This window comes from Lepidothrix coronata, unplaced genomic scaffold (genome assembly GCF_001604755.1).
Source record: "Lepidothrix coronata isolate B3197 unplaced genomic scaffold, Lepidothrix_coronata-1.0 Scaffold7, whole genome shotgun sequence".
NCBI lineage: Eukaryota > Metazoa > Chordata > Aves > Passeriformes > Pipridae > Lepidothrix > Lepidothrix coronata.
The window spans coordinates 11,210,704-11,231,797 of NW_016690187.1; the positions used below are offsets into that span (position 1 = coordinate 11,210,704).

Sequence of the window (21,094 nt, forward strand, 5' to 3'; positions counted from 1 at the left end):
TTTAGCATCTTAAATATCCCCTGAGTGTGTTGATGTACTTCTGGAGTGGTACTCTGTAAGAATCAAATGATTTGGTCTCATAAAAGCTTCAGTACCGAGAAAGGCTCATGTCCCATCTCTCAAGTTAGTATGAAATTATCTGGAAAGCAGAGTGAGGTGGTGGTGATACCTGCCCACTCTCTCAGCATACTGCCAGGCCTTTCACAGTTTATAGCTGGTGACCGAGTGTTGAAAGCTGTGTGTTTAGCAGTCCTTGGTAATAAAAATGGCTGTAGACAGAAGTTGTATTTTTTATATAAATGATGCTTTCAAAGTACCATGTAAACATGTATTTTGACGGTTTTAATATGCCAGTGTAAAATAATAACAATACTACATTTTCTGTAGTTACTGGGGTTTTTTTCAACCTTAAAATCAGGTAACAATAAGAAAGCAATAGGAAAATTAAAAATTGAAGTAAGTCTACAGTAAACTACTGTATTTCAGTATAACTGGATTGTAAGTAGTACAGTTGAAAATATTCTTCATATAGCTCCATTGAAAATTGACAGTATTTCTTCATACATTGGTAACATGCTTTTTCTTCTGCTTATAGCCCAATCTCTCCCACACCGCTGTCACTGGTGTAGTAAACAGTTAACAGAACACTGAGCCTTTTTTTTTTTTGGCATTTGGAAAAAGCTATTCGTGTCCTGGTCTACTATTAAATATATATTATTGATGACTTTACTGTTGATCTTTGGTTTGTCAAATCTCCAGAAATATTTAAATTGCATATAAAATTCCCACTTGTTCAAATCACATTCAAATTTAGTAGCTGTCAGAAGTAGCTTCTTGGCTTTGATCAACAGCAGATGCAAACTTTGACTCAAAGTGCATATTTGAAAACCTTAAGTGACAGACGTTCTGGAATCCTTTGTAACCTTATTCAGGAAGACACATACTAGGAGCTTAAACTTGAGAGTGTTGTAGTGCAGATCTCCCAAATAAAACTGTATCTTCCATTCCATAGCATTTCATGAACAGTGTGTCGTGGAACAAAGGTCAGCTCTACAGTGGAGAGTTTCTATAAGTATACTGTTATGAACTGACTTAATTTCTAAAATGCAAAACTTTTGCTTTGTTATTGGTAGTTTAACAGATTTTGACTTTTTTTCCTCCTTCCCAGATTTTGGTGTTAGTGCATTTTTAGCAACTGGAGGTGATGTTACTCGTAATAAAGTAAGAAAAACATTTGTTGGTACTCCCTGTTGGATGGCCCCTGAAGTAATGGAGCAGGTATTTCTAATGTTAAACAAAAAATTGAAAACATTTTCAGTGTTTTATTTTTGGAACTTGAGACATTATCACCTTGGTTTTCCTTTCTGATTCTGTTTCAGGTGCGAGGTTACGACTTCAAGGCCGATATGTGGAGTTTTGGGATAACAGCCATTGAGTTGGCAACTGGAGCAGCACCTTATCACAAGTACCCTCCTATGAAAGTAACAATCACTTTGTATTACTTAATGCTGTTGGCTGTATTATTAATGCTGCTAGATAGCTAGTACTACTTCATTTTCAATAGCAACTCAAGATATCTAAATAGATGTATTCTGTGGAGTATTTATTTTCTTGCAATTTCTATGTTTGGAATTGGTTTTGCTTACAATACCTCTTTTTTGGATTTATTTTAGGTGTTAATGCTGACGCTTCAAAATGATCCTCCCACTTTAGAGACAGGTGTAGAGGACAAGGAGATGACGAAGAAGTATGGCAAATCTTTTAGAAAACTAATCTCATTATGCCTTCAAAAAGATCCTTCCAAAAGGTAGGTGACTATTGCCATGTACAGAAGAATTTTTTTTTAAAATATATAGTCTACTTTAAGTTACAATGACATAATTTTTTAAGTGTATGATTTGAATTTTGTAAATAGCAGCCTTCAGTCATCTTCATCTGGGGAGAAGAAATTGCCTCCTAATGATCCCTTACGTTTTCTTCTTCTGGGTTGTTAACCTAATGTATTTATAGGTAAACATACTATTGAATTAAACTCTGATCAAATGCAAGTCCTTGCTCTACATTTTAATTTCTCGTCTGAGACAAGATATAAATCTTGATACAGTCTAACGAGACTGTTCAGATTGATCAACAGAACTGTAGGTAACCAAACATATCAGTCTCTTGGCCTCGAAAAGAAATTATAAATAATTCTATGTTGATTTTTCTCATTTTGTGACATAAACTTAGTGTTGCCTTATTTTCCAGAGAAAATTACTTTTTAAGATATATTTATTTTTTACTGTGAAGTTAGTGGCTCCAAGCTTGTTGAGTTTTCTTCATGTGTGTGTGGGCAATTGCACATCATAGCATCTTTGCAATTTGTTCTTTGTTCTTGCTATGTTTTGTGGATGAGACAGCCAAGATGATGAAAGTATTAAACATCTATTCCAAAGCCATTGCTGAGGTCCCTGAATGATTAATTTATTTATCCTTTATTCATTTTTATGCAGACCATTTTTGTAGGCTTCTTTTGCTGAAGAGTTGTAGGAAGCCCATTCTAATTAACATTATTTCTTAAGGCATTTAATATATCACTGTTTTGTAGAGTTTCAGAGCTAGTATTTTTGGAGAAAGATTGTTCTGAGAGAGCAATCCTGATTGTGTGTGTATCTCTTATGATGTGTACTTCTCTTCACTGATGTTGTGCTAATCTAAGTCCAGGATGTTGTTGTAGGCATCAAGTCAAAAAGGTGACAGCAGGCATACTAGAGAAAAAGTATAATTAGGAAAAAAATCTTTATTCTTGAAATACTTGACATTTTTTATTTCACTCAAGGATCATTTGTGTACTGTTTTCAGATTCCCAAACCCCTTACACTTGTTGATCTTAGTAGCAAGTCCTGATGTTTTAAGCTTAGTGCTAGAGTTTGGCTGCTTACAGATAAGCATGAAATGTGCTCTGGGTAATCAAGCTTCTTTTAGCTTCCAGTGTTCAGCAATTTTTAGGGCAAGATTAAATGGGTATGAAATCATGAGAAATAAATAAAATGGGTTTTCCTTGTCTCCTTGAGCACATAATGCTGAGGTACCTAACCTGTAGCTATGACATTAGCGTTGAAACACTAGTGTTTAAGGTAATTATGCTAATTTATGAAAACACATGCAATATCTTCATACTTCATACTTGAATTAACAATAAGACCAGCAGATAGATGCTCAGAACTGTGTGCCAGTTACTCTATACTGGTATAGAGCGAGTATTCTTATATTGGGGGTCATCTCTATTTTTTTACGTTTCTCACGAGCCAGGATCTAATTTTGCATGGAGATATCTTCAACAGCCGTTTCAGTTGTGAGAGAAGTGCTTGCTCTTTATGGCAAATTCTAGGACTGGCATTGCACTGTTGTTGTCTCAGACTGTGGTGTTTTTCTTTTGGGGATCTGTGTGTGGGTGTTTCTCTCTCTCCCCAGTGCTAAGGATGCTGCTCACAGTCCTCAGCTGCAATTCACTGCCGCAGGCTGGGTGGAAAAACAGGGCCAGAAAGCATGTCCAGATTGGTTCACAAGTGTCTGGCATAATTAATGGTAGAGGAATGGAGAACAGTAGTTTGGATAAAACTTTACTAAAATCTAGCTTTTAACTGTGCTTAGCCCTGTTATGAGATGTGATGGTACTGGCTCACTGTAATTGGAGAAAGAACTTTAAAACTTTCACACAGAAGCTGATTTTTCTTTTTAATTGTTTCCCTTCCTTTTTTGCTCATCCAAGATATATATGTGAATTACTGCCAAGTCTGGTGATCTCCACAGGACCATTAACAAGAACTCCTTTACTGTAGAGTTTGGTGTTTTGGAGAAGAAAAAACCCACCATACTCTATGAAACCTACTGTCTGTGTCTAAATTGAATGCTTTTTGTTAATGTCAAGGGTTGATTCATTATTTCTAGCAGGAGTGAATTGATATGTACATACAGATTACTTACTACTCCTTTTTTCGTCACTTATTTTTCAGATATGTCCTCAAAGCAATAGACTAGTTCAGATTTTAGTTTTTTTTGGTTTTGGGACTGGAATTTTCCAAATTGAAGCTTTCCGCTATCTTAACTAGTTTGTGCGATATTCCATCTCTTGCTTGAATTAAAATGGAAAATGGGAGCAGATGTTGCTACTGTTCATTTGGAAGTGATGAATCTTGAAGATTATGACTTCCCTAAATTTAACTGTGTCAAAATTACTCTTGGATGGTTGTATGGGCTTCTCATGAAAGGATGAAAAGAACATGGAGGATTTCATTTCATCCCAGGAGATGCTTTGTTTTCTCTCCAGAGTCTGCTTCAGTACTAGAGTCTGGCTTTGGCTAGATAAATAGCTTTTTTGATCCCTGAAGCTAGGGGAGACAAAATCTGCTGTTGGAATTACTTTGGTAGCTCTGAGATTGTGATTATCTGTTGAAAATGTCAAAAATATAAACTTAATGATGATGAGAAGAACCAAACTTGAACAGAACTGCAAGTAAAAATGAAATGTCTCAGTTTTGACATTATGACTGTTGCTTTGATTTGTATTTGTCCATTTGACTGGAAGATGCTCCTGATGACTCTCTTTGGTTTCTGCATCATGTTAATTGTGTCAGTATAGTTTCTTTTGAATACCTGCTGAAATCAGTCAAGTTAAAGAATGGCAGTAGCAGGTATTGATGCCGCTCTTTGGAAAACGTAATTATGCTTTTATTGCTATGGAGCAAAGTTTTAGTTGCATTTGTAGAGTCACTTGGGGAAGAAAACAATACCTGACTTTTTTTGTGTGTTTTGTTTTTTGTTTGTTTTAAAGGTAAAATGCACTTGCACTTGTGTTGAACAAAAAAAGGGGGGAAACTGGCAGCTTGAGAGACTGATTTTTTTTTTTCTCTTTTTTTTTGGTATTTTTACCGTAGAGAGGCTTAATTTTTTTCATGTGTGGTAAGTGAGTTTGTGTGAATTAATTCAGTAGCTATTATCATTCATTCCCCATTCATACAGTACTAATTCAAAAGTGTTAGAGACGTACCATTTTAACTAACGTCTTGTACTGTATTCGCTGAGAGGGGTCTTTGTTTTCTGTTCTAATTTATTATTGATCTTTCAGGCCCACAGCAGCAGAACTTTTAAAATGCAAATTTTTCCAGAAAGCCAAGGTAAAACGTTTAACCCTACGAGTAAATTTTGCTCTGCCTTAAAATCTATGTGAAATTTCTGCTTTCCTCATATTGATTTTTAACTTAACAAATGTTGGTTTTGCAGAATAGAGAATACCTGATTGAAAAGCTTCTCACTAGAACACCTAATATAGCACAAAGAGCAAAAAAGGTGAGTATATTCACATCTTTTTCTTGACTGGTGTGGAGGAGAAAGCAGAGACTCTTTAATTGCCCTACCTTTTTAGTTGACTGACTGAGCCATTCATTTAATGCAGTCCTTCAAATATGGAGTCCTTCAAAAGCGTTGCTTCTTCTTGGAAGCCCCGAGGCATTTTGACTTCCTTTCTGGCCTTGTCAAAATTATACATGATGTTTTTCTTACATAATATGATTTTTTAACACTTTTGGAAAGCTACAGGTGAAGTAGTTGTAGAAAAAAAGGTGATCTGTAAGCATAAAGGTTCATAAACTGCAGAATTCTTGTCTTCACTGGTACTTAGAGAAAAGGTGAAGACACTATAAATGGTATTTATTGAGGACTGCCTGGTTCTTTTGATTATTTCAGTTGTTATTCTCAAATGTACCTAAGTCAGGTCCGAACTCTGCAAGAGTGCTTCTGAGTTACTCAGACCAGTGGAGCCTTATTCCATGGGTGGTGGAGTTAAACCCACAGCATATGGTGGTATTTCTGTGGTGCCTTTGGCACTTATATAAATAAGCTTACCAAGTCATGTGCAGCAGAACACAAAAAATAATAATTCTTGATAGGTAAGTATTTAAAAACCTTTAAGTGTGAAGCGAACTACTGTTCATAAGAACTAAGAAATAGGAATGAATGTAGAATCCTCCTTGTGTGTGAGAAATTATGGAACTCCCTTTTCCCTTTCTGTTGTGACTGAACTCACATGTCTCTTCAGTATGAGGAACCTGCTCAGAGACAGGGTAGTGTGCCAAGTCCTGCTTTCTAAAAGCAGGCTTTCTGGGAGGATGTTTTGAGGAGGGCATTTCAGAAAAGGAACTTTTTCAGGCTTTGTTGGCACATCAGTTAGACTTCAGCTGCCTGGACTGGCGTTTGGGAGATACTCTGTTGTCTTTGAGAATTACTGCTTTGGTGTAATTCTACAACACTGAAATGTTCTGACAGCTGGTGGCTCATACTTGGAAGAGGCAGTCAGCAAGATTTGAATTCTATGAGTTCTTTCTAATCTTCTTTTAGATGGAAGTTATTTTGGGAAATTGTTGGCAACGGTGGGGCTTTGAGAGGTTGGAGTGGAAAGCGTTCCTGAGAGGGTTTGTGGCAGGGGTGGTGGGCTGAGCAGGTTCGCACCTGCGCGGGGCAGGGGAAGGGTAGTTCAGCGGTTTGGCCGTTTGGTGGCAGCAATGCCCACATAAAAAATGGTCTAACTGGGAAAAATCATAGTTGTTTGGTTTTCATTTTACGTCTCGGGCCATACAGGAGTGATTCAGACATGTGCTAGTACCAGCTGGGTTTCTCATAGAGCGTGTGCCTTGTGAGATTCGTCTCCCAGCTCTATCCTCAGCTCAGCTTTAGAGACTGCACGTTAACTCATGCATACATGCACATATACTTATTTCTTTAGGCAGCTTAGCATTTGGAATTGCAAAATGAATGCAGGATAGCCTCCCATACACCACCAGAAATAATTTTCTGAATGACTTTTTTGACAATTCTTTCTAATTTGAAAGATGTGTCAATCTTAAGAAATCAAAGCTGTACAGTGATAGAGACAAATTAATAGGTATTTAATTACATCATAACTAGAAAAAAAATTGGATTTTAGCTAGGGAAAATGCTAAATTATGTATATTTTAAAAGGACACAATATTAAAATTCATTTGGGATTTAAAATTTAATTAACTTGTTAGAATTTTGAATGTAGCTGCAGTTTTAAGACACAATAAAATATTAATGTACTCTAATAATAAAATGGTATTGGTTTTTTTTTAAAAAAGCTTGTGTAAGTAGAGTTCGGTTGCTCAAACATTAACATGTAAAATGTCTAAGAGGTCGCTCTTGGAAGAAATAACCCCTGTAATTCAAAAACTAATGTCACTGGGGCAATAGAGAGGAAGGAGCTAGTGTCATCACTGCTTAAATTATCTTCTGTAGCACTTGGTGTAAAATGCCTTTGACTAATGATCTGTAGCACCACTGCTAGTACAGATGTCAGATCTACCCTGCAGTAATTTAATTTTTCTTCCATTTACCACATCTCTAATTGCTTTGCCTTGTTGCCCAGCCTCAGTTTAGTTTTAACTTTAAATTCTTTTCTCTTGACATATGATTCACATGTTTTGCTTCTGCCTTTACAGCTTATACTTGGCAGCTGGTTTTTACTGAATATGAGTTCAGGTCTGTTTGTGAAATCCTGAAACCAGGTACACAGGTCTTGTATATGTGAGAAAAATATTTGCTGTAAGGATGTGTCCTGCTTTATATTTTGATCCTAATTTGTTAAGCAACATCTACATTGTGTGTTTAAAATAGTTTAATATTAGAGTTGTAAGCTACATCTTTGTGCACATGTACCCCCAGTTCCAGTGTTTCTTTATTTGCTCTTAATTCTTCTTATTTTTAAATGATGCCCTTCTTCCCTGCCTTAGCCTAGTAACTAAGGATAACACTGAACCACTTCTGGAATTCAGTTACTTAGGAGAAACATAACTTGCCTCTTCCTGTGCAGAACGTGCTTAGATATACAGTGGTACTGATCCACAGGAATGAGTGTCAAAATCACTGGTCAAAATCATAGAATCACAGAATCATAGAATCAGCTGGGTTGCAAGGGACCTCCGAGATCATCAAGTCCAACCCTTGATCCACTACCGCTGCGGCTGCTAGACCATGGCACTGAGTGCCACATCCAGTCTCTTCTTAAAAACCTCCAGGGACGGAGAATCCACCACTTCCCTGAGCAGCCCATTCCAATGTCTGACCACCCTTTCTGTAAAGAATTTCTTCCTAATATCTAACCTAAACCTCCCCTGGCACAGCTGAAGACCGTGCCCTCTTGTCTTGCTGATAGTTGCCTGGGAAAAGAGACCGATGCCCACCCGGCTACAACCTCCTTTCAGGTAGTTGTAGAGAGTGATGAGGTCTCCCCTGAGCCTCCTCTTCTCCAGGCTGAACAGCCCCAGTTCCCTCAGCCTCTCCCTCATAGGACTTGTGCTCAAGTCCCTTCACCACCCTTGTTGCTCTCCTCTGGACCTGCTCCAGGACCTCAGTGTCCTTGCTGATACATGATGTTTTGCTGGCAGTTCTAGGTTTCATTAATGGAACTGCTCACCCGTGAGAGAATTGCTGGTGTCCCAAAGAACTGGAGAAAAGGTGATGGTGAATGGTCTGAGCTCAGTGCAATTTGGTAAGCGAGGACATGGTCTGAAGCCACATTTTTGTCATCGATATAAATGTGGGAGCCGTGAAACCCCCTTGCAGCCTCTGCATGGTTAGGTGGTGTGATGGTAAACCAGCCTGCCCTGTCCTGCTTGGAGTAGGGCTGTGTCCACCCCTGGGATAAAACAGCTCACCCAGATTTTGGATCTACTATTTATTAACCTGTGCTGAAGTAGTTTTAATTTTGAACCGAACGCTAAATCGTTTCATTTGTGATTAGAATTGCTATATTGGAATAGAGCAAATTTGAAACAGCTTTTAGAGTTCCACAGTCAGTTTTCAAACCTTGTCACACTAAAAAATTAATTATAACTGTAAGTACTTTGTATGCCCAAAGGCCCTGGGTCAATTTTATGGTTTTATAATCCTGTTTTTTTAATTTTGAAAATCTCCTGCATGACTGCCACTTCCACAAAGTGAACAGGGAAAAATACATTAAATGTGTCTGCATTTCATTTTATTGCTGTCTGAAGTGCTGCTAGTAAAAAAAAAATAAAAATCTAAGTAATAATTAGGTTTGAATTCTATTTTTGGAAAGGTGGTGCTGCATTGTGCTCTTAACAGAAGGTTTTTTAGAGCTGGGAGTTGTAAGTTACTGGGAAAAACCTGTGACAGCATGAAGAGATGATTAGTATGAGTGATATCAGGTTTTATTATACTTCACTAAAAATGTCCTTACTGATGGGTTGAAATTCTAGCTCCTCAGTACAGCTATTTTAAGGAAATGGCCATGTTTCCTTATATAAGAAATCATAGATCCCCTGCATTTAATGAGCAAAATATCATTATATCCTGGATTTTTTGGACAGCTCTAACAGCGTGATTGCACCTCAGCAAGCCATACATGTGCAGCACTTCCTTGTTTCAGTAGTGGACTTAATCTGATAGATACACCACACTGATGTTATATGTTAGTACAGCTGGACTCCAGCTGTCTTGAAAAGCAGAGAGCAACATGAGCTTGAGCTCAGCTTGTTACTAAAAATATGTATTAATTTTTCTTTACACTTTAAGAAATACTTATTTCATTAATGTTGATGTATCAAGTGAAGGGATATGTACTATACTGGAACACTTTTTCTGGAAAGCAGTAGCTGAACTATAACTATGTATTTGGCAAGGCTTTGTGTGAGGGAGGCCTCTCCATCACAGAGGATTAGTTATTCAGTTTATCCAGAACACTGCTACAAATAAAAAAATCACTGCAACCGTGTTTATATTGTTGGATATTACTAGAAAAAAATAAAGGAGAAATTGGCATTCGGAACCATGTCAGGTTTTTTATTTTTCAAGAAGTTTTTGGAAGGGAAATTTAATGAAATCACTTTTTCCATAAAATGTAAACTTGACAAAAATTCACATAATCAGAAAGCAGTGCCATCTGTAGTGGTTAGTAGAAGTGGAAAGTGTTTTAAGGGGCAGATACATGAAGTTGCATCAGCTTTATTTTAACACTTCAGATAAAGGAAGAAGATTGCTCAGCGTTTTTGCCTGAATGCAGTTGTGCCATTAGATGCAAAGAACTTCGTACAATATATGGGTTTGTCCATCTTTTCTTTCATAGAGTGCTTTTACCATCTGTATGGGGTTTGTGAGGTTGGATTATTGTGCCCTCTCAAATGGACCTAATTGGTACAGAATAGGCAAGCTTTAAAACAAACCATGGCTTAGTTGAGTGCCTTTGTACTTCAAATGGCCATATCCATATCTAAAATAACTTGTGCTACTTGTTATGGCAGAGTTTAAAAGCTCATACGCGATTCATCTTGGTCATTAAAAAGCAGCCCTCTTCTGTATTGCTGGGTTCATGGACTGTCCCTGAGATTAATTTAGTTGGTTAAAGCATGGTGCTAATAATGCCAAGGTTGCATTGATACCAGTGATATTCTTGGAAGTTCCTTGGGGGAGCTGCAAGGGAAGTATAGATGAAGCAGGACATCCTTGAGATGGTGCTACCATCCTTGAGATGGTGGTATTATAGGGGACTTAATTTAGCTGAGAAGTACTCTTGGCTCAAGAAGTTAAAATTATGGCTGGAGCCGAAAACTTCAAGGTTTTAATCAGAACAAGTAGATTAAGCCAAGCAGAGTAGAAAAGTGGGCTGGAATAGTAACAGTTCATTTCTGTTTAGCAGTGAAAAGCAGGTTCACGAGAAGATTATTCAAACGGTGCATCTGCAGGTGAAGGGAAAGACATACAGTATATAAAGAGAAAGGGGAATGAGAGAGATGTGTGGATCCCAGCCAAGCTGTGTGGGATTTACCAGCAGCAGAGGGCAGCTGCGTCCAGTGTGCCGTGTGTCCATGCATCTGGGGATTCGGTCCTGCCTGAGCTGTGTGTGGAGTCAGTCTGGGAGAGCATCACTCAATTAGGAGCACCTCCAAGTCTGGGATTTTAAATGCTGTAGCCTGATTGAATGCATGCTTGAATGCGTGCTTCATTTTAGTATCTGACTAAAATAGAAACAGTGGGGTTTTATAAAATTGGATTTTATAAAAATTGCAGATCTGTGTTCATTATTTTCATGTAGATTTATAACTTTTTGGAGAACTACACTCAAATTTGCATTTTAATCACCCTAATATTTTATAAAATGTCTTGAATAAGGTTAGGTCTCTTTAAAATCTGTGAGGAATGCAGAATGTATATTACAATAATTTCTCCTATGTGCATAAGCAAATGGAAATGCTGGAGAAAATAGAAAAGGGTAGAAATCAGAATTTCACCTTGAAATGGTACTTAAAAGCCTCTGAGTTTGAAAGTAAGTGAAAGTCGTAGTAAATTCTTCTTTGAATTCTACAGTAATAGACTATTTTCCTGAATATTTTTAAATATGTCTCTACTGCTGATAGTGAAACCCACCTTGGGATTATTAGCACCATGCTTTACCATTCTACTACTGAATAAGGAAAGCTGTAAATGAGGCTATATTTGTCTTCTTTCTTTTCGCCTCTGGTTATTTTAAGAAAGTAAACGGCTTGGATGATAGAAAAGGATGGTGGAACCAGACAATGCTGATTATAAAGGTGGATTTAGTGATCCCTCCAACGGAAAGTCTCTCAGTAGTGGATCTTTATCTTTCTTAGTCACCTTTCAGAGTATTAAGTTACTTTGCCAATTTGCTGTATCTTTGGTTTGCTTCCTTTGATTCTTGCAGGTACCTTCTTGGCCTTGGCACCTTAGTTTGATTGGGAGAATGAAAGGGGGCAGGCAGGGAAAAGAAAGAGGATAGAAGAGAGCCTCTCTCTGCTTGTCATTCCTGATGGCCCATTTGGGATTCCTTGTTGTTGAGGTGAAGTGTTGCTTTTGAGGAACAGTGCATCTCCTCTGCACAGTTAATTGAAAAAATCCTCCTCAGCACAGGTACACATCGTGACTGAAAGGACTGTTGTTAAAATGTGAATGAAAGAATCATTTGCAGTTAATAACATTCAGTAATGAATTTTATGTAGCAGAACTTATAAAAGGAGAAATAACATCTGAAAAACAGAAATCATACTGAATTACTAAACTTGCACATTTGCTATGTTACTGGAATTTCAGCAAAACACTGCAGTTTCTCAAAGCAAAATCAGATTCAAATTCTGGACTCCAGCTGAAAACAGAGATAATAAGTATGTTGCAGTACTATGTAAAACTTTACAGTTTTGGAAAGCAGAATTAGGAGTGCAGGGAATTACCTATACTTGTAAACAAGATGGTATCAAAATAGCATCTCTAGTTTGAGCTGCTAGGTTTTGCTGTCTCTAAGCAGCATTATCCCAGCAGCAGAAAAATCAGTGAAGAGTGATAGGAGGAGGGCTTTGGACAAGGAATCCCCCAGAGTGGATGGGGAGTTGGTACACTGTGTGTCTATACCGCTTTTTCATCATTTCCTCTAGAGATGTAGGAATGCGCTCTCTTCTCCCCTCTCTCTTCAGCTAATAATGCCTTTTTTTACTCTCACTGATAGCTCCACTGTGTTCCATATCTAAACTGAGAGTGTAGGTAAGATTTCATGGCAGACGATTGATGGCCATGCCCTTGGGTGTCACGCTTCTCATCATGTAAGCATGATACTGTTTGGCTATAAAAACAAACCAGTATCATAAATATTTAAAGCAAATGCTCTCTTTTTTTTTTCCCTTAACAGATTTCTGTATTTGTTGACTTCTGTTGTGTTATCCCTTAAAAAGGGTGCTCTTCAAGAACCCGTAGAGAGACCTAAAGGAGCCCTGTTCAATGCAGAATTATCAGTTTCCTTTATTCAGTATTCTTTCATGAAGGAAAATGTAATGATCTTACATTTCTTAACTTTAAGTTACCAGTGTAATTTATTCCAGTAGTGGGTATTCCAATAGTTCCTGCATATGAGTATGAAACATTGCAAGTTCTGCCTAACTTTTTTCCAAGCGGAGAAAAAGAAAGACTAAGGAGAATGGTTTTTTCCCATGATATTTGTGGTATACAGAGTGGCTTAAGAGGAGGGGACACTAACACCAAATTACTGAGATATTTTAACATCTTTTGAGTTCTACAAAGCAGAAATGCCAGGGTGTTACTTTAGAAAGGTAGTGGTACATCCCATTAATAACAGTAGTCTGCATAAGTCATGGTGGGGAAAAACAACGTTTCAAATTGCATAAAACACATTCAGGTTTGCAGAATTTTTATGGTTTTCATCAGAATAAAAATAAGACTTCACATTATAATGAACTCAGAGGAATTTAAGAATAGTCAGCACTGAAAGGATTAGGATTTTCATGGGACCTGTGAGACTGGCTTGAATGGGGATTAGCCCTCTCTTGAGGTAATACCTCAACTCTTGAACAAAGGATCATGTGTACATGTGGGAATTCATGCTCTGTCTTGGACCTAAGGTTATTTCTTTTTCTTTTTTTTTTTTTTCAAAAATAAGATTACAGTGTAGGTGTTCTTATACAAAAAGACCAATGTTCTTTTGCATTAATATATTGTAGAAAGTGACTTCTCCATGCATGTACCTCAGGTGCTAAGCTGTGATTAAATTTGTAACTGTTTTAAGCGAAAGGCTGGTGCCATGATTGGATAAACACAATGATATGCTGATTTTCTTTGTCGCATTAGAATAAAATAATTTCATAGGCATGAGGATTAAAATTTACTTTTGTACCTTGTACCTTAGGAAAGGTTTGCAAGATGGCCAAAGGTAAAAATTATAAAATCTGATTACTCTATAGGCTTAAGCTGTGTATGGAAGGAACTGATGAGGGATTTTTTTGAGAGAAAAATACACAGGGCAAAGTGTAATGCTAAAACCAAAACTTGTGTTCAGTAATGTCCTATTTCTCATCTTTGTTCTTTTTATAAAATAACTGACGTGGTAACTAATTTTATAAATACTTCTTATGAAGTTGCATGAGAAGTGAAGCTCTTGGAACTTTTGATTAAAAAAAAAAAAAAAGAGAGGAACACTGGCTATGCAAAAACCCTCATCTTACCAATTACCAAGTAATATTCACACTTTAAAGAGTATATTTTTTCTATAAGAACTTCTGTATAACAGTGGGAGTCCTGTCTCCTATAAGAACCAGTCTTAGGGGAAGGGGAAGGTGAAGGTATACAGTGTCAGTTGACTGGTCTGTCTTTCTCTATGCCTGAAAGCCAGATTTAGGTGTTTATGAGGACAGACTGCAGAAAATGAAAACAATGAAGTGTTTAAATAACCACTGTCATTCTTGCTCTCTGGGGCATATGAGATTGGGTGTATCCTTACTGCTCTACTAACAGATGCTCTTTGGCTACAAGACAAAACAATTTTATCTCCAGAAGAAGCTAAGCTGCAGTATTTCCAGAAAGATATGTATGTTGGAAAAAAAAAAAAAGATGGATTGCCTTCTGTAGATATACAGATGCAAAAAATGGAGAACAGCACTGGCTGTTCTCTAGTTTAGAAATTAATAGGAAGAAGTGTCAAGGTTCCATGAAGACTTTTGCAGATATGTTTTAAATGGGTGGAGTCTACACATTTGCTGCTCTCCAGGAATTCAGGAACAAATTAAATTTGGACTCTAAGTTACCTGTATGTGGAGGGTGGCAAGGCACCTTCCATGACAGTGAATATTAGTGCTCATTAGTGCCATCAGTTTTGCTTACACAAGTGCATCTCATTTACCATACCTTCAGGTTACCGCACTCTTTCTGTGGAAGAGAATTTAAAAATGCTGTTTTAAATCTATCCAGGACTCCATTGCAAGTATTCAGTTGCTAGAGACTTTGGTAGGGATACCTTAAATAATTCAGATAGTGTGTAAAAAAGATTACTAGTTTAGTCATTTTATTCCAGAAAGAAGAAAAATACAATAGATAAATAATATTACTCTTAATGAAAGAATGAATTTGTAATGTGGTCTAGATTGTGTGCTGTACCATATATGAAATGTAGTAATGTGTGTATACATTGGTATCCCACAGTGTATCCTTTTTATTTATTAAATTTAGACACTGAAATAAAATACTAAATCTCTAAGTGGGCCCAGTTCTTTGCTGTTTTGAGCAGTTGTGAATAATGAAGTAGAAAGATCTTAATGTTCAGAAAATGTTCATTCCCTTGTCACTCTACAAAAATAAACTTGTGAAGAGATTGCAGCAGCTAAAGAATCAGTGATGAATAATAGATTCTTCTTTCCCCACTCTCTAACATCTACATATAGTGAGCACGTCAGTGCCTAGTAGACAACCATTTATGTTTTGCTTCCTTATGCTGCAACCTTCTTTTTTGCCAAGCCTTGGGAAATGTGGGCAGCTTCTGCATTCTGCTGCTGGAGGTGTGTCTCTGTCAGGATGATTTGGGCTAACCTTTGGTGGGTGGGATTTAGAGTTGCCCTGTTCATCTGGTGTGTGGGTTTTTTTGTTTGTTAATTGGTTTGGGTTTATTAAAGTTATTTTTATTGATATCTTCTCCAACAGTAGATTTTGGTCTGAAATTACTTTTCTGCCAAGTTAGCTCTTTCTTTTGTGTGATGTGAACATTTAATACTTTGTTCCTTTTGTTCTCTTACCAATGTACAGGCCGTTTTCTGGAATAACTTTTTTGTAATGAAAAGGATATACTTTAACCTTTACAAATTTATAGCACTGGGGAGCTTACCTGTACAAGCATTTGAAGTTGTACAGTGGAAACTGTATATTGGTTCAGTGGTGTGAAATAATTAGAGAAACAGATTCTAATCTAAACACCAGTGGGGCTGCTGCTTATTGTGCTGTGCTTCCAGCATCATGGGTCTCAAAATGCATAGGTGTAGGAAGAATTGATGGGTGAATTGTTGTAGTCTAAACATTATCTGGGGGAAAACAAGCATGTTGTCTGGCTCTGAAAAAGAGCAAGATACCACCAGAAGAGTGTTTGATTTTCAGATTTAGCAGCTGGATACTCCTATTATCCTTCATTAGACTTTTTGATCTACAGGAGTTTGCCCAGCTAGTTTGGTGTGATGCATGCCTGCCTATCTTCTTAGTCTGTATACAGCTGCTGCTTTTTTTTTTTTTTAATAAGGATAACTTCACGTTTGAAGTATTCTTAATGCCTTTAAGCAGGGCAATCAAAGTTCTTGTGTCTCAAGAACAACCTTGTCTGTGTTAACTTCGCTTTCTTGAATAGCTTCCTTTCATTTCAAGCAGTAAAGCAGTTGTCATCTAATTGAGCTTGTTCCTAAGTGGTTGTAGAATATCTCCAAGCCCTGTTTCCCTATATGAATTTTGCATAGTTTAGCTATTCCCTCTGGCTTAAGGATGACCCCTGAGGTCAAATATTATTAGAATATGTTAGTGACTCCTGCAGCAAATTACTGAAAGCACGTAAAATAAAGATAGCAAAGAATTGCTGATTAGCCAGAACACTGATAAAGACTAATAATGTCTATGCAATGGTCAACAATATTTTGGTAGGTCAGGCGAGTGCCGGGTTCCAGTGGTCACCTCCATAAAACAGAAGATGGAGACTGGGAATGGAGTGATGATGAAATGGATGAGAAGAGTGAGGAAGGCAAAGCTGCTGTTTCTCAGGAAAAGGTACCTTCTGTTTCTGCCAAGACATTTACACTGTGCAATATATTCTGTCTTTATGTTAATTGTTAGTATTTCTGGATCTTTATTGCATAAAGCTGCATAGCTCATATCTCATTGCATTTGTTTTCCAGTCACGAAGACTGAAAGAGGAGGAGAACACAGAGGTAAAAATGTCTTTATCAATTTTTCTTTTCTTCCAAGTGTTTCAGTGATTTCTTTTTTGTTTCTGCTGTTAAAAATGTGAATTGAGGTTGGAGTGTTCTTCTGCAGCCTTGTATAGCAAGTATTTGTGAGAATAGAGCTGTATGCAATTGTGCCTGTAACAATGAAGTTGAGCACACAGTGGATAAGATGGATAGGAATTTAAAAGTCATGTTATGTTTGTGCCCAGGAAAATTCATGAAAATAGGTAATTTGGCTGTTTTTAGGGAATCTTCATAACTGGATCACACTGATTGCTGTCTTTGTCAGAGTAATGATGACTGTGTTCAGGAGTAGCCAGAGGATCTCCAAATAATTTTTTGTTCTTACGATTTGTATCACAACATGTAGCTTATAATTAAAATGTTTCATTCCATACACAGTAAAATAGTTCAGTACTGAAGCATATTTAGGTTAATTCAGAGGAACAAAATATCATGTTGAATTTTGTGGCCCTGTGCTGAGAGTGTGGGAAGCATTTCTGTTATAAATAATTGCTTAATAGGATTATATCTTAGAGAAAAAAAATGTCTTTCAAAAATGTCTATTTCTTGGGTGGGTGACCCTTGCCACTTTACCTGCAGTTTTGGATTATCTGGTTTTCATTGGTGTCATAGAAATCTTCTAAAAGACTAACAACTTCCTGCCAGATTTGGTCCTGTAAGCTCCTGTGATGACTCCAGTGTCTTCATTGCAGACCTGGTTTACACAGTGCTTCAGCAGCTGAGATAAAGCTGAGTAGGAAAAAAAAGGACTTATACTCCACACAGTCTTTCTGTGTCTTAGTTATTAAGAGTTCTACAGTTTGTGATTCAGTTTATACAGGTAGCTCATAATAAAATAGTTGCTTAGTTTATGAAGGAAACAAAAGCCTCTGCTTGAAGTCTTCTGTTGATTTTTGTTTTCCTAAATGCTCCAGAAGATGACTGGGAACTAAGACTAGTGCAGCTCGCCACTCTTCGTGTGTGTCTGTTGGGTCTTTGGGATGCACATTCCTATACATTGAAATAACATATCTGTTGAAAATGCAGAAGTAATAGTAGTAGTTTATATGAATGGAAGGAATTTATTGGAAGCAGAAAAAAAATTGCTCTTATTTTGTGAAAGTGATAAATAATTTTCCAAATATGCATTAATGTTTGTTGAAAATACACAGATAATAGAAAATAGATCCTGTGTAATGTTTTTATAAGTAGCTTTGATATGGAAGACTGTTGCAAAAACTATCAAAAGAGATTTGTGATGCAGGTCTTTTATTTTGGGAGAACTTGACTGTAACCTTTGAACAAGCTTCTGTGAGTGGTGACAATATGCCAAGGTGGGTATGAGGACCCTGAGATACCCTGTACGTAGGATACAGTTTTGCCTGAGACTTCACATCAGTGTTAGTTGAGAGCTGGGAAGGATATTACAGTGTGAGGGAGGAGTGAGAGTGTGAAAGATATCCATATTCCTGATTTTTCTTTGTGAAAGATATCTTTGAGCTGTGATGCCTGCTTTGATATGGTACTAGTTCTTTGCATATGGATAGATGGAAGACTTCTGTAACAACCGAAACTGTTACACAAAAATAATGTGAGTAGCTGTTTGGTATTCTCACTGTGTGCATATTATTTAATAGGTTATTTGAGCTTTGATGTAAGGTGGATTAAAAGCTCCTACACTCAGTGCTTTAATGCATTATCATTTGTATCTCTGTAATTGAAATTTGGCAGTTTTAGTGGTATCAGCTATATTTTAGACTGTGTACTGAAAGTGTTCAAAAGGTTTCTGAGAGTTAGAGAATGTGTTAAATATTCTGTGCTAACTTCAAACTGTTAGCATGGAAAGTTTTTCGTGATTTTTTTTCTTTTTTTCTTTTCATTTGGCATCCTTTGTAAAACTTTGCTTTTTTCTCTAATAGTCTCAGCCTGTTGTTAGTGACGAATATAGTGAAGTTCCATGTGCGGTGAATCTTGTCTTAAGATTAAGGTAAGAGATTCTTCTATTTATTTAGCTGTATTGTCTTGATCTCCCTCATTACTTTCATAATATTAACATAAAATCAGTACTTTATATCTCTCAGTATGACCGCCATGAATAGTGTTTCTGTGACTAATTGCTGTCTTTTAATTACTTACCGAAATAGTGTAAAACGAAAAGCAGAATATGAATGTGACTTCAGGCTAAGTGTACCCTTCATTAAGTATTTTCTTTCTTTTTTTTCCTTGCAATGAAGGATCACAGTGAGAGATTTTTAATGAGTTTCTTTCACACTTCAGCAGCCAGCCTCTGACAGAAAGAAACCACAGCTATATTACAAGTTGCCTACTCAAAACATTTTTCACTGGCACGTTTGATCAACCATTGTGGAGAAGTGACAGATATTTTAGAAAATGGATACAAATATGTGGTCTGACTTAAATTTATACTTAGTTAAAATGAGTCAGCTTAACTTTAATTATAATCAGTTTATAACTAAGATTTGAATTGCTTAATTGTGCAGTCTAGGTCTTGTATAAAACTATTTTTTCAAAAGAAACTTTAATAACTTATGTATTTACAGGCATTTTCCTTAAATGGCTAACATAGATAAAAAACTTACTGCCACTCTAAAACTTGCTTAGCTATGGTTTGTGTTGACAGGATATTCATGAGAGGTTGTAAAGTCTTAATTATTGCTATTGGGAAAAGTTAAATGTTACAGGTTAGTTTATGCTAATAAAGAGATAAGTCAGAAATAATTAGAAAATTACAACCAGTGTATTGGAAACAAATACGCACAACAAATAACTTTAAAACAGTAACATGAAAAATTGTTAATGTCCTGATTTCAGCTGTTAGTAATCAGAGAAAAACTAACTACGCAGAATGAGTGCCAACTTCCAAAATCTATTTTCTTCCCTTTTCTTTTACTGCTTTTCTAGTGACAGCTGCAAAAAATTGCGTGGCTGCAAAAGGTTGTTTACAAAAGGGAGGATTAATAAATTTTATTGTGGGGATAGGAAAGACTTAGAGATTATTTGGAATCATTTTAGTTGTCCAATTTACATAACTGCCCAGTTATGCTATCAATATTCTTTTCATCTCTGCTGGCCGGTAGATGAAACCATTTACAAACAGATCAATTTGCACTGCTACGTGGATGTGCCAGTGAGGTGCTTTGGGTACTTATAAATTATGATGAAACCTGTGGAGTGATTAGCCCAGTTACTTGTGGTGTTGGCATCTTCAGAGGGCAAGCATTTTAGTCCTGCAAGTGTAGTGAAATGTCAGGGATTATGCTTTCAGTTTTCTGCAGCTCTTAAGCCAGAAGTGAAGGAAGACTGATCCCAAGAGACTTGAGTTTCTGAGCTTTAATTTGCACAATGAATTTTTGTTCTTCTTAAGGATCCTCTTAATCTGGGTAGAAAAAATTCCCTCCCCCTGCCCTCCCTAAAACAAAGTCTGTAGTAACTAGGTTAATGTGTTTTAATTATGAAGGTCTAGGTGGCTGTTCGTAGAGAGAGGAGAAATGAAGAATTTCAGTTTTAGGAACCAGAAAGATTCCTTTAAATGGAAAAAAAAATTAGTCTTGAAAAGCAGATGCACTCTGGTAACACTGTTAATGGTGTCTTGGAAAAAACGAAAATCTGATGCATAATTTTGCTGAGTGAGTTTTGTTAATTTAACTGTCCTACTTTTGAGGGAAGAATGATCTGCAGTGCAAACTTCTGTCCCATGTAAGCTCTAGGGAACTACCTTGGTTGCACAGTTTATTGTGGAAGTTGATGCTTATGGGCAGAAACTATTTAATACGAGGCTCCGGAGTGTGGACCATAAGGTTTAAAGAGTAGTTCCTGGGGATTTGGACAGGGCAAAAGCTAGGGAGATGGGCAACCTTAAACAGGAGTGAGAGGGGCCTGGGCAGGGCCTGATGGGCAGGAAGAAAGTGCTCATCTGCTTTGTTCTTTTTTCCCTTTCTACAATGAGGCTACCCTGTGACAAAACCAATCAAAATTTAGATGACAGTTTGAATTTTTTTCTAGCAGTATGTTCCAAAAAAGGTTAACAGTATCCATAAATATTAAAAATTACTTTCACAAAGGAGGAATTCTGACAGAAGAATGAATGCATTTCAGCAATTCTTTACCTGGATGGTCAGGTTCTGTTATTTTTTTCCCAAATGGAGCGGGGTTGGACTCATTCAGTAATTGAGTAGGGAGTGCTAAATTAACACCGTCCTCTGTTTAGTGCAAATGCCTTGTTGTGGATCAGAAGCAGTACTCATGGCATTCCTTATACAAGTGGTGGCATTTAATGCTCATACTCAAGT

The 21,094-nt window shown here is 37.0% G+C and overlaps 1 protein-coding gene across 4 annotated transcripts in view; it reads left to right on the forward strand.

The window, feature by feature from the left end:
• Positions 1-21,094, forward strand: part of STK39 (serine/threonine kinase 39) — a 78,078-nt gene that overhangs the window by 26,974 nt on the left and 30,010 nt on the right. For all 4 annotated transcript variants that reach the window (XM_017838925.1, XM_017838917.1, XM_017838941.1 and 1 more), the window contains 8 exons: positions 1,169-1,278; positions 1,380-1,481; positions 1,674-1,807; positions 5,108-5,156; positions 5,263-5,328; positions 16,480-16,602; positions 16,731-16,763; positions 18,704-18,771. In XM_017838925.1, the coding sequence (XP_017694414.1) occupies positions 1,169-1,278; positions 1,380-1,481; positions 1,674-1,807; positions 5,108-5,156; positions 5,263-5,328; positions 16,480-16,602; positions 16,731-16,763; positions 18,704-18,771 (685 nt within the window). The remainder of the gene's footprint in view (positions 1-1,168; positions 1,279-1,379; positions 1,482-1,673; positions 1,808-5,107; positions 5,157-5,262; positions 5,329-16,479; positions 16,603-16,730; positions 16,764-18,703; positions 18,772-21,094) is intronic.